The sequence below is a fragment of the Ahaetulla prasina genome, chromosome 3, assembly GCF_028640845.1.
Source record: "Ahaetulla prasina isolate Xishuangbanna chromosome 3, ASM2864084v1, whole genome shotgun sequence".
Lineage (NCBI taxonomy): Eukaryota > Metazoa > Chordata > Lepidosauria > Squamata > Colubridae > Ahaetulla > Ahaetulla prasina.
The window spans coordinates 62,300,444-62,315,172 of record NC_080541.1 but is presented as its reverse complement, the minus strand read 5'-3'; the positions used below and the strand labels follow the sequence as shown (position 1 = coordinate 62,315,172).

Genomic DNA, 14,729 nt, shown 5'->3' with positions numbered 1-14,729 from the left:
AACATAAACATAATTCTTGTAAACTGTTCATTCAAAAGCTATTTGGTATTTCCTAGTCTGGCATCTATTTTGAATATAGTCAATCCATCTTCTCCATTCCAGTATGTATCTTTCTTGTGAGCAGTCTTTCAGGAATACTGAGATTTTCGCCATCTCTGCTAAGTTTGCAACTTTTAATATCCATTCTTCAATCGTAGGCAAATGTTCCTTCTTCCAGTATTGCACAACCAATACTGGCTGCTGATATTAAATTTAAAATCAATTTAGTCTCTATTTTCGTACAATCTATAATTATACCCAATAAAAACAATTGTGGAGTAAATTTTATCTTCCTTTTCAAAATATTTTGTATAATCCACCAAATTCTTATCCAAAATGTCTTAATTTTTTTACAAGTCCACCATATATGAAAGTAAGTAGCATCATCCCCATCACATCTCCAACATTTAGCTTGCAAGTTTGGGTACATACACACTAATTTTTTAGGATCTAAATGCCATCTGTAAAACATTTTATAAAAATTTTCTCTTAAATTTTGTGCTTGTGTAAATTTAATATTTCTAACCCAAATTTTCTCCCAAGTTTCCATCATTATAGGTTCTTGAATATTTTGTGCCCATTTTATCATACAATCCTTAACTAATTCCATTTCTGAGTCTATTTCTAACAATACATTATACAATATGCGATTGGCTTTGATCTCTAATTTGTTTTACCAAATTTTCTTCATTTTGCATGATACCAATTTTCTGATCCTCTTTCCATCTGGCTTGCAACTGTCCATACTGAAACCAAGTATTAATTATCTTTTCCTCTTTCAATATATTTAAAGACTTCAATTGCAGCTTACCCTTTTCCATAAAAATAAGTTATTTATAGGTAATTACCTCTTGTTTTTGTTCTGTACTTATATTCTGTATTGCATGTCTAGGACATGCCCATATAGGTATCTTGTAGTTTAGCTTATATTGATACTTTTTCCAAGCCCATAACAAAGCATTTCTTAATATATGAGCTTTAAAAACTTTATCTACTTTTTTATCATACAGTAAGTAAGCATGCCAACCATATAACAAATCATAACCCTCTATATTCAATATTCTATCTTCTGTTAAGTTAAAGCAATCACTAATTAGAGATAGGGCAACTGCTTCATAGTATAGTCTTAAATTAGGCATTTTAAGACCCCCTCTTTCACGTATATCCTGTATTATTCTCAATTTTATTCTAGGTCTTTTACCAGTCCATATAAATTTATTAATTCCATTTTGCCATTCTTTCAAATTTGCATCTTTTTTAAGTATTGGTACCATTTGAAACAAAAAAACAAACAAACCTGGGTAAAACATTCATTTTTAAAACCGCTATTCTACCCAGTAAAGATAACTGCAGCTTCTTCCAGTTCTCCATTTCCTTCTGCACTTTTTGCCATAAAATTTCATAATTATTTTTATATAATTTCACATTCGAAGCTGCAATATACACACCCAAATATTTGACCTTTTTTACTATTTGAAATCCCGTTATTTTCTCTAATTCTACTTTTTGCCATATAGTCATATTTTTAGTTATTATTTTTGTCTTTTGTTGATTTACTTTAAATCCAGATACCTTCCCATATTGACTAATTATATCCATCAATTATGTAACCGATTGTATTGGTTGGGATAAAGTAACCACCAGGTCGTCTGCAAATGCCCTTAATCTATAATCTTGATGCCTAATTTTAATTCCCTTTATGTTAATTGACCCACGTATTTTATTCAATAGAGGTTCTAACATCAAAATAAACAATAATGGAGACAAAGGGCATCCTTGACTTGTTCCTTTTTCAATTCTAAAAACTTCTGTTAAACTACCATTAACTATTATTTGAGCTATTTGTCTCTGATATACTGCCCTAATTGATCGTATAAAACATTCCCCAAACTGCATCTTTTCTACTACTCTAAATAAAAATTCCCAGTTCAGTCGATCAAAAGCCTTCTCTGCATCCAAGAAAAAAAAAACTGCAGGGACCTGGTTGTTTCTCTCCAAATATTCTAGTAAATTCACGATTTGTCTAACATTATTTCTCATTTGTCTCCCTTCTATAAATCCAGATTGATCATTATGAATCTTCTGTTGTATAACCAACATTAATCTATTGGTTAGTATTTTAGCAAAGATCTTATAATCAACATTCAAAAGTGATATTGGCCTATAATTTTCTGGCTTAGTACAATCTTGATCCTCCTTTGGTATCAGTGAGATAAAAGCAGTTCTCCAAGATGGAGGTACATTTCCTCCAAATTGAATTTTATTAAATAATTGCTTAAGGGGGTCCACCATTTCAAGTTGTAAATTTTTATAATAAACAGCGGTTAATCCATCTGTTCTTGGGGCTTTACCTATTTTTAGCTGCTTAATAGCTAAAATAATTTCTTCTGATGTTATAGATTGATTCAATCTTTCCCTTTGCTCTAACGTAAGTTCATCAATATTTCCTTCCTGTAAATATTTATCTATATCTATACCTTGAATTGAGTCACTAGCATATAATTTTGTATAAAATTCTAAAAAGGCTTTTTTAATCAAATTCTGTTGAGACTGTCTACTATTGACTTCACCCCATTCCTAAGAGGTCTGTAAGGGGCATGCATAAGAACACCAGCGTTCCTACCATCCCTCTCCTAATGCTCCCTTTAATTGTATTCACTTTATTCACTTTATGCTTATATTTATATATATTATCTAATATGTACTCGACAAAATAAATAAATAAATCAATAAAATAAAACTAAAATAAATAAATTAGGAATTCTGCTCATCCCAACCCAAAGGCCTGGGGAAAGAGCTGGGTCTTGACTGCCTTTTCGGAAGGCCCAAGATTAGGGCCAATTCTGTACTGGCAAACTTTCAAAAGAGGAAGATGTAGATCGACTGTCATTTTACCTGTTTTGAGTCACCCACGAATACCACAGGTTCAGGTGTTCCAAACATAAAACTGTGAAACGATTTCCAATTGCACTCTTCATTTTTTTGTATCATTTTTTAAAAAAAGAGTGCACTTTCTAGAACCTCCTTTTCAAGATCTACTACAGTTGCTTTTAAACCTGTCAGATATCATTAGAGACTCCACCTGCACCTTTGGAACATGCTAAATTTATAGATAGGTCTTTTACACAATCCAGGGGTATAATATTTTTCAGTAACTGGAAGATATGGGACCAAGATGTTAAAAGGAGAGAGTGATAAAACCTGCTGTCTGAAATGGTGCTGGTTGTTACTGAAGAGACACAATAAGAATAGCATGTTTTAAGGTACGGCACAGTTCTGAACTCTTCCTAAGTGAAAAAAGGAAAAGAAAAAAAATCGAAGGAATCGTCCCAAGGTAGAAGAAAATTTGTTAAACAATTTTTATAGATAGTCAACTTCGTTGAATGGAGATTTCTTTCTCCTGAATGTACTGTAGTATACTGTGTTTTGGGGCCGGGGCAGGGAGAATGTTTTATTTTCCTGATGTTCCTTATTGGATCAGATCAATGTAATCCTCATTGTTGTCTTTTAAGTTTTCTTTGTGTTCTTTAATTGATATATTTTCTGTTTTGAATACTAAAAAAATAACATGGCATACAAAAAAATCAGTGTTTCTGATATTACATCTTAAAATAATATAATTGATGCTTAACATTTCATTTCCTCATATATATTCTAGTATTACTTGGATCCAGTTTAATTAATCATGATTTTTTGCAATGTGCATTTACAATGTTTCATACTGCATATACCTTTGTGTGTGTGTGTGTGTGTGTGTGTTACCTGTTTCATGTTTGTTTATTTTTTAAAAAAGAAAACTTACAAATATCAATATAGCAGGAACGGAAGGAAGTTGTGAAAAGGATATGTGATGTCACTGTATTGTTATCTACAATGACACATAATATATCTGCAGATATATCTTTGACATTTACCAGATGGTGGAAGAACTAATTTGGTATTTTGGCTTTGTTTTATATATGTGTAAATCTGATTTACTTCCTTACTTAGATATCTTTCAGAGATTAGAGGTTTAGCCAATTTTTCTTACACATGAAAGTTAATGAAAATGTAATGTGGTATCACTTATCACAATGCTTGTCAGGAAAATAGAATAGGATGCAGGAAGGACTGGGGGCTGTCATTAGACAATACAGTAACAAATAAGCAGCTTATTTTATTTTCTAGGTTATCGTATATAGATTTTCTACTATAGCAGAAATTATTATAATATACAGTAACTTAGTCATTTATGGTGGAATACGAGTCTGGCTAGCTTATAGAATTATAGAATTATAGAAAGTGTTGCTGCCACTGCTAGGAAAAGAACTCTGCAGTTAATTTTCTATTTTACTACACTTGTTTCTTTGAGGAAAAATTGTGTGTGTGTGTAAATTTGTGTCTTTCTATATTACAGATAGTCTGCACTTAACAATTAGGCCTAGGATTTTGATCATAAGTCATTGTGGTTGTTAAGAAAGTTAACCATGTGACCTGACTCAATTTTACAACCATTTCTAGGGTTGCTATTTTAGGCATTGGAATGTCTTTCCATTTTTTGTAGTCAAATTCTTTTTCTTTTTCTTTTTCTTTCTGAGAGTATTGCCAATATAAAGGAAAAATTAAATTTAAACATATAGTTCAAATTGTTTTAGTACTAAATAAAGATGTCTGAAAATAACATTAAACTTTTCCTGAAATAAAATTTTATTTTATTTTATAAAATTATACTGAGGTTTGTCTTTATTGTTTTATGTCTGGCTTTACCATTTTCAGATCAATAAAGAAAGTCAAACATCTTCTGGATCTATACTAGAAATTCCTAATCTTTTAGTGAACAGCTAGACAACTCGTGAACTTTTGGGTCCTCCTTATCAGAGATATTTCCTTACCAGATTCCTTAGTGTCTTTCAACAATACTGTATTGCCTTCACTGGAAAGGTTGGGATACATTCAGAGATGTACCTGCCTTAAATAGCCCATGTTGAATTGTATAGCACAATCAAACATCACCACAGGAAATGTTTTATGACATTTTGTATTACATCATAAACTGTATTATGATAATTTTTATGTCAGAAAATGATTTATAAAATTTGCCACTTTCATTTTCATAGGAAACATTGGTCCCAGATTTTGGACATATTCTGTAAGTTAGCCCATTTGAGGTAGCTTAGTTCAGAAATTGTTCCCCTAATGCACTGTTTTGCCCAATTGAAAGTTACAGGAATGAGTTTTAGTAATATATAGATTTTGAAACCAGACATGAACATGGATAGATTTTTTAAAAAAATAAATAAATAATAGCCTGTAACAAAAGAGGACATCTGGATTTCGGTGGCTTGCTATTATGACAACTAAAAACAACAAATATAAAATTTTAAAAAGTATTCTGATTTCTACTTAGGTTGGCAGAGAAGATTAATTTAAATGGTGTAGTATCCGGGTATTTTTTCCTAGAGTTATAAGCTGGCATTTTGAAAATATATTTCCAGCAATTGCTGAAAGAACCTATTTATACTGACCCAATACTGTTGATGTTTTTATGTGGCTGTCCTTCCTTGGCGCCAGAGCAAATCACTGTTGTGATTCACTACAAGTGTTGATATTGGTTAAATTGGTTGAATATTGGTATGAATTCACCATTGCATCGTTCCATCATAGCAACTGGTCCTCCTGCCTGTCTTATTGCTAAGCAATATAAAAAAAATCAGGATTTGTATGCTGTGAAAATAATAGCAATAGCACTTAGACTTTACAGTGCTTTACAGCCCTCTCTAAGCGGTTTACAGAGTCAGTCTATTGCCCGCAACAATTTGTGTCTTCATTTTACCCACCTCAGAAAGATGGAAGGCTGAGTCAACTCTGAGCCTGGTGAGATTTGAACTGCCAAATTGCAGGCAGCCAGCAGTCAGCAGAAGTAGCCTGCAGTACTGCACTCTAACCACTGCACCACAATAATGAATTTAAGTAGCAGCTAACACAGGTTGCCAGCTGTATAGAACAATGAAAACAATATTTTTTATATTTATTGAAGATTTTTCTTAAAGTAAAAGACAAATCTAAAGAAAAAGAAAAAAAGATGGTAGAAAGAAAAAGGTACAAGAAAAAAAAAGAAAAGGAAGAAAGTTTATGAAGTATGACTTCCAAATTTCCCTTCAACAAATTGCAATCTCTCCCTCTTGTTATGCAAATTCTTTCAGCATCTCATTTAATCCACAGCTTTTTTAATCTTTGAACCTGTAAATCATTGTATCATTTATTTTATTTTATTTTTTTCTCTTTTAATTCATTCAGCGCAAAGTCCATATAACATTTCCAGCCTTTCGGAAAAGTTTTTGTTCTTTTTTACCTCTGATAAAACAGTACAGCTTTGTCATCTCAGGAAATTCTTCCACTGTGGGAATTTCATTGTTCTTCCAATGTTGAGCGTATAATAATTTTGTTGCAGTTACCATATATATAATCAGTTTGCCATGAGTTTTTTCTAATTCATTGCCCATAAATTCCAGTAAAAAAGTTCTTTTGCATTATCTTATGAATTTGTGTCCAAAATTTCTTGGCTTTTGTCACAAGTCTACCAGGCCTGATAAAATGTCTCATCATATTTTAACATTTCTAAAATTGCTCTGAAATAGTTTTCTACACTTTTGATAATTTGTTTGGTCTCATATACCACCAATAGATAATTTTATAAAGGTTTTTGCTTTAGTTATGGGACAATCTGAATTTTATACCAGTTTTCCACACTTTCTCACATATGTCTGTCTATATATTACATTCAAAATTTAATAGTCCATTTTGTCCTGCCATCTTTAACTTGTTCTTTGTTTCAAATTTTAATAGAAGTCTATACATTTTTGCTATTATGTGCTTACTGTTTGTACATAATTAAATGTTAACTTCCATTTTGTGTTTTTAAATTTCAATTATTTTTACCCATATTAAACCTTTCTTTTAAATAAGCATATGAAATCCATTGAAAATTGTGTCCTTGTGCAGTCAGTTGGTCTCTTGACTTCATTGAAAAATGAAAACTACCTAAAAGAAACTTAATATGTCTTTCTTTCTGCAGGTGTGACATGGGAAAAAGCACTAAGGCAGATTGGATTTGAAAGGTGAGCATCAGATATTTATGTCTTACTAAGGAAGAAATTGAATATTGCAACTCATATTGATTTTTACTGCTGCACTATATATTTTGCAAATTAAATAATATTGACATATATATTTAAATTTTAAAAATGATAACACTTTAAAATAAGAAGGAAAGAAAATAAATAAGGAAAACAATGGAGAATCAATGTTACTTCTAAATGGTTCTACCTAACTTCTGAAGAGTATGTTTTTCAACAGGGAAGTGCATGGGAGATCAAAATAGTCAAGATAGTATATCTCACTGCATGGTTGAAGTTCCATCCCTTATTAACCTTACCATCTGCAGCTGCTCACTGCTGAATGATTTTTTAAAAACATGCTGGAAGTGATGAGAATTACACAGAGGAAAAATATTAGGAGAGTTATATCTTAAATTTAATCAAAAACCTTAGGCTTGAATCTTTAAAACTATATATACCCTTCTCAAAATATGGTTGGATGGTTGAATTTGGCTGAATGATTGATTTTAGGCATCATGCTAATCCATGATGTTACATCATGGAAGCATGGTTGTCCTCATTCTAGAACAATATATTCCTCATCCTTTGTTCTTCTCCTATACCAGCATGAACATAAAGTAGAACTTGAAATTATACTTATTATGGTTTGTTGTACACTCAACTTGATATCTAGACTGGATTTGGCATTTTTTCCCACCTATTGAGCCCTTCCCAAGGGCCTGAGATAGACAGAGGTTGATATTTGATGGTGTTACATGCATGGTCATAGGATGTAAGCTGTTCTGAATAAAGCATCATTAATTATTATTCACATTTTAGTCCATTTTCTGGTGGAATATAAAAAACAAAAATATATGTTATATCTGTAGAGCCAAATTTAGGATTGCTAGTGTATCATGTAAAGAATGCAATTTTGTAAGTACAGTTTATATTTAAAAATATCTTCAAAAAATCTATAGTAAAATAGAATTCCTTTTTTTTATAATTCTAGAGGAATGGTTGTAGTTTATCATAATATAATAGGTGACAAGTATGTTTAACTGAAGAATTGTAGTCCTTACTTTTTTCGGTTGGGTGACTGGGCCAATCACTTACAGGGCTGTTGTGGAGAAAATAGGAGGAGCAAGATCTATTAAATATCATTGCCTTGAGTTATTTATAACAAAAATAATGGGGGGAAAGACTTAAAAAAAATTTCCATAGCCTAGAAATAATGTAAAATTAGAGACGAAATGCTGGATTTGTGTGTGTGTGTGTGTGTTCATTCCCAGAATATTTTTTACAAAATAAAATGGAGCACTACTTTATACAACTATATTAGAAGCAAATCCCATTTTCTTTAATGAATCTTCTTTGCAACTAAACATGTAACATTTCAGCTTCAATTTATCTTTTTTTCATTTTGCGCTCCTTAAAAATATTTTGATTCTCCTTTGGCTACTTACATATGTTACCAAATATCCTGATTATAAGATGCTATCATTTAAATAGTGATTATTTACACATTTATTTGCTTCATTTAGATGACTCAACTATTTTTCAATTACCATGAAAACAATTATGTAAATATTGTAAAACTAGGGAGCGTTGCTAGGATTCAACTTTTAAGAGTCAGTCCAAATTCAAAATACAAGGGTAAGACTGTTATGGTCAAGTAAATGGCACAGCAGAACAGAAATAGCTGAATGCTAAATATGTTGAAACCAGAGCTTTTTTCTTAAATTTGTAAGCAAAAATCAAATAGAGTAAAAGAAAGACATTCTTAAAAAGAAGTAGGTAAACATTGCCTACATGTGGAATTTTTTCACATATAGTGGTGGGATATGTGTGTATTTTATGACAATATATTTTGAAAAGACAGAAGACTGGGCAAAAAAACACTGTAAGAATTATTCTCCATGTCAGCAGACTTGCATAATAATTCCCTGCTTAAAGAAAACTTGCAAATGAGAATTCATTCAGATCCAGTAATTCAAATATTTTTGTAAATGTTTCACAAATGGGTTTAAAAGAAATAATGAAAAGGAAATCAAATGTTGTTTATAAGCCTCTATATTTACTCTCAACATTGATTGGTCCTCTTTTACTTCTTGCTATATTTGCTATTATTATCCTCCATTGATTTACACATGTTCCTGCTGCTACAAATAGCATTATTCCCTGTGCATTTACACATTTAATTTAATATGTGTGCTTAATACACATTTTTAAAGAAAGGAAGCCTTTGTAGCAAAGGCACCAAGGATTAATTGTTTCTAGTGTATGCATTTGGATATATGGAAATAGCTTGATAACATGGGTTCTTGGGCTGAGACACCCAGATAAATTTTTAGGCCAACTTTGTTCCATTTTTTTCCATATGGCACTTCTAATATAATGATTCTTAAAATTATACTATCATACCATAGAAAATAGGCCATACAAAGCCCAGGTTATGCTCTAAAACTCTCTTGCTTCTGAGTCAAATCCACTTATCCACACTAAGCAATAAGCTACAAAATAGAATTTCCAATCAGGTAGACCTAGTCCTTTTCATTTCTTTGTATCTTGAAGTATTTTTTATGTTTAATCCTATTTCCTTCTCTTGCCATACAAACCATTAAGTTATTTAAATGTAGTAGCTGGAACAGTGGGGTTGTACAGTGAGCCAGAACACACAGTTTTAATTGATTGGTTGGACAGTGCTGACTTCTGCGTGAGGCAGCCTACACTGTGATTGGTTGTTGTTAGTTGCAAAGTCGTGTCCAACCCATTGTGACCCCATGTGATTGGTTACTGTGGGTGAAAAGGGGGAAATTTCCTTTTCTCCTGCCTTTTTCTTCTGGGTGCCCTGATGCTCCTGTTTTCCTGACTATCTTGTCTGCTATAAATATAGATATAAAATATATTTATTTATATAAAACTGCAAGTTCATGTCAGCATCTCTGACTTCATTTGGATACCTGCTGCACAATTCCCTGACACAAATCTAGATAAATTTTTCTGCCATGTTTAAATGTTACATCCAGGGGTGGGATTCAAGTAATTTAACAACCGGTTCTCTGCCCTAATGATTTCTTCCAGCAACCATTTCACCAAACTGCTCAGAAAGTTAACAACCGGTTCTCCCGAAGTGGTGAGAACTGGCTGAATCCCACCACTGGTTACATCACTTGTCATAACTGTTTGAAACAAAAGCATCATTCTTGACAAAACATCCATTTTTATCATATTCTCCCCAATAATGGCAATTATAATTTTTCCCATCTTAACATGTCCTTCTTAATTTACACTCATGGCTTAACAGAATTATTCCACTATAATATACAAGTCATGTTAGTCATAGCAATAACCAAGTATTTAACCTTTTTATCAATCTGAAAAGCAGTTCTTTCCATCAATTTAAGTTGGTTTTTTTTCCATTTTCATATCCTTTGTTAACATCTTCATCTTTATGTGTTTTAAAACCAGCTAACACCCCCCAAATCTTTTAATTTTCCTTTCAAAAGATCTCTCAAAATTATCACCAGGTCAACAGCAAATGTCTATAATTTATGTTTCTCTTTTAATCTTCATTCCAGTAAACCTCGTGTATTAATTATCACTTGTAAAAATCATTTAAATATGCAGTTTTTAGTATTTATAAAATTAATATTTTATATTCTAATTTGTATTTATTGATGCTGGGATGCTGGTCATCATCATTGCTATTATCATAACTTGGATATAGTTATTGATAGCATTTTACAATTGGAAGGAATACTCAAATTTCTTTCAGTATTTATTCTAAGTTATTGAGAGGATACAGAATTTTGTAAAAGCACTTCTATAGCTATTCTCAAATTAATCATCCACAAGTCTTGCCTTCAAAAGTTGTGGGAGCTTCATCACTGGAAGCTTTCAAGAAGAGACTGGATTGCTAGTTGTCAGAAATGGTGTAGGGTCTCCTGCTTGGGCGGTGGGTTGGACTAGAAAAACTACAAGGTCCCTTCCAACTCTGTTAATCTATTAAATCTATTAATCTGTTTAATCATTTTACTATTAATGTTAACATTAAAGTCTCTGGTTAATTGGATACAATGAATATCCCATTGTTGTTAAATCTATATCAGTCTGTTCATTAAGAACATAAATATGGCTTCAGATTAATTTAGAGAGCTGGAATATACATTTAAAATTCTTTTTTTTTCCTTAGTCAAAAAATTTATGTTAATACTATTAGGTTGTTTCAGGATTATGGGCATAATAAAAGGGAATGGGAATCAAATCGGTAATTAAATAATAAATAAGAGGAATGTCAAGTAACCTCAGTTTGGAACTGAACCAAAATTCATTTTTTTAGTAACTTATTTTTCTAGACATGTATTTCTTTCAAAACATTGTATATACATTTAGTTTCTATAGCAACACGTTATATGATACCTACATTTTAAAGTGAAATTTAAGTGAATTTCCTTGGGGAGAGAACTGTTTCTGATGCTAACTCTGGCTCTACAATAATGTTGGATTTTCTGCAGTGAGAGAAATTCAATCTGTGATAATATGCATTGAATGAGGAAAAGTTAAAATTTCTTCAATTATATCTCTGTACTCCACACTGATCTTGTAAGGGAGGAAGGAAGGATATAAACTACTACTGTATTGTAACCAAGAAAACTGTGGACATGTTCATGAATTTATCAGAAGTTCAACTTGAGTCAACAGAAACTTTGCTTATAAATTGCCATCTCAGTAAAAAGTATTAAGACCATAATTCTTGAATTACAATGGGGTGAGTAAGAGTTGGTTCTCGACCGATATGTCTAGGGTCCTCTTCCAAAGCAACCAATCCATTACAAAAGAGGCACACTTACTATTTACACATTAAAAGAGTATATAGTACAAGGAGAGCAAATCAGAAACTCATCCTCACCCTTTGAGGAGCGGAGGCCATGGCCAGAGGATTTTTTTGCACAACTTTATGTTGTGTACTAATCATGCCCTTTCCTTGATCAGGGAAAGCTGTCCATAATCACTCCTGCTTTGGTAACCTCCTAAGTGGATAGCTGCAATGCATTCTATATTGGACTGCCCTTGAAGAACATTCAGAAGTTGTAGAATGTGGCTGTGCAAGCAGTTATGATCATGCTTCAGTACACCTGTCAACTTTTGCTTTCTTTACTGAACTGGTTTCTAATTGGTTTCTGGGTACAATTCAAGGTATTGGTCGTCACCTATAAATCCCTTCATGGCATGAGGCCATGCTTTTCACAGACCGCTTTTCTCTGATTGTCTCTACCCACCACATTGGTCCAGGTCTCATCAATTAAAGAGTGCCACTTGAAGAGACCCAGGAAGTATTTATTTTCTGTGGCAACGCCTGCTCTATGGAACAGCATTCCTCCCAAATCAGATGAAGCAATTAGTTGCTAACTGGTTTATTCTCAGTGGCCATTTTCAATTTGTTTTCAAATGTTTTTCCCTTATTCCATTTTGTTATTGTAATTGATGTTTTCATTGTATTAGCTGCCTAGTGCCACTCTATATAAATCATCATCATCATCATCATCATCATCATCCCGTATGGGTTTGTTCTCTAAAAGTAAACTATTTGCTGTTGGTGTTTATATTGCTACTTTAATCTTTTTAATACTTCAATCTTCCTTTTAATAATCAGTTCTCTGAAAGACACATTCTTGAGATTAACAACATCATTTTTATAACCTATTTAATGGGTTATATCTTTTCAAGCCTAGACTATATAGGTTAATGCTTCAGAATTCAGATATCGTATATATTATGCTTTTTTGTACTAAACTCCATGAATGTACCTTTTTCTGAAACATCTGTGGTATCAATTAGTTGTCCGTCTAATGTTACATTTGTACATAATATAACCATTTTTTATAGATTACAAGTAATTATCTCACCAGGACATCTATGTTTCTTGAAAGCATATTATAAGTAAACTACTTATAGCAGAAGCATAATATAATACTGGGCTTAACTTAAGCAAAAGGAAATCACCAGAGGCATATATGCTGAAGGAAGTATGAGTAATAAATGAATCCCTTTCTATTTTAAGGACTTCAGCAACTCTCCACTTTTAAGAGTTGAGTCCATAGCCTATGCAATGTATATTTGAATTCAACTTTCCTTTGTAGAAAACTGATTTTGTAGTATGCTGGAAAGTTTATGTCTAAATGAGTCAGGAGACTTTAGTATTAAAGATGCCGTACAATCATAGGATAATTAAAAAATGTGAAGCACTTATGGAGACAGAATGTATTCAGAAGCAACCAGAAAAGATTTCTGCATGGGAAAATGAATACAGCAAGTGGGGTTATATGAATATAAACAGGAAGTTCATCAAAACTTGTATAAAACACTTTTCTAGGCAAAAAATGAAGTTCAGTTTCAGCAAACACAATATGGTGCTTAGCTTACTTTCTTTTTCTGTAGTTTTGCAAAATTAGTATATTTTTGTACAAATAATGAATGAAGCACTTTAATACCATTAGAAGCAAGTACAGAATGTTGATGCACCTAATATGCCTGTAAACCTAATGACTCAAAAAAAAGTTCTCTGTCCTAGTTCCATAACAACTAGATGTGTCAGAACAATCTGTCATCTCAGTTGCAACTCATGTTAAGAAGTTATGATTGAAAAAAAATAGTGTCTCTCATCAAAGTTCAGTGAAATATTACTGCCCACAAGTTGATTGTTTCTTAATTGGATATTGCTTATCTTTTCTTTTCCACATCATCATGCATCTGAATTCATAATACCAGAGGCTTGCCATTTTGGGGCTTGACAGTCTTCTCATATCAGTGTTGGCCAAGGACAGCTGCTGTAGTATTCACCCCTGTGGTATTTTTTTATTTACAGTTTAATTCCTTAGCATAGAGGAAATGGTTCAGAGAATTTGTAGTTTAATACAGGAATTAAAACTTAAAAGAGATTCTGTATTTGTATTACAATAATTTGGGATTGGTAAATTTTTTTGCTCCGCTGAACATGGTTAAAATGTTTGTTTGCTGCAGTTTAAAAACCAGAGATAAATAATTGAAACTTAAGTAAGTGGCATCTTACTTATGAAGAGGTTTGTTTGTTTTTTCTTAATATTATTTGATATCTTTACTGTTTTGCATATTACCCAGAATCTCCAGATTGGGATGGAATTAAAAAACCTCTAAATACTTTAGTTAATTAATAAATCATAAAGAGACAACAGAGCATAAAAAATAAACGGTGGTAATATATATTTGTATACTGAGATTATTACATAATATACCCAAGGGTTTTGATTAAAAGATATATAATGCTTGGCAGCATTATTATTAGACAAGTGTGGTATAATGCTCGTGAAATAATTCATATTACATTTATGCCTTATAAATATAACCGTAGTCGATGATCTCTGAACCTCATTCCCTTTACATTAATTGTACGCTAACAGATTCCTGTATTTGCTTCCCTGGAAAAAAATGGTAACAGCATACTAGAGGTTGAGGTTTCTGTCTGATATTTGGGGGCCAGCAAAATAATCTAATGAATTTAATCAGTCTTCTGAATTCTGATAAAAAATCTGACATTTTTGGCACCTCTCTGATGAATATACCAATCAGAAATTA

At 32.1% G+C, this 14,729-nt stretch overlaps 1 protein-coding gene across 1 annotated transcript in view; it reads left to right on the top strand.

The window, feature by feature from the left end:
• PIEZO2 (piezo type mechanosensitive ion channel component 2) overlaps positions 1-14,729 on the top strand; it is a 213,804-nt gene that overhangs the window by 95,836 nt on the left and 103,239 nt on the right. Inside the window, exon 4 of the mRNA XM_058177593.1 lies at positions 7,094-7,136. Within this exon, the coding sequence (XP_058033576.1) occupies positions 7,094-7,136 (43 nt within the window). The remainder of the gene's footprint in view (positions 1-7,093; positions 7,137-14,729) is intronic.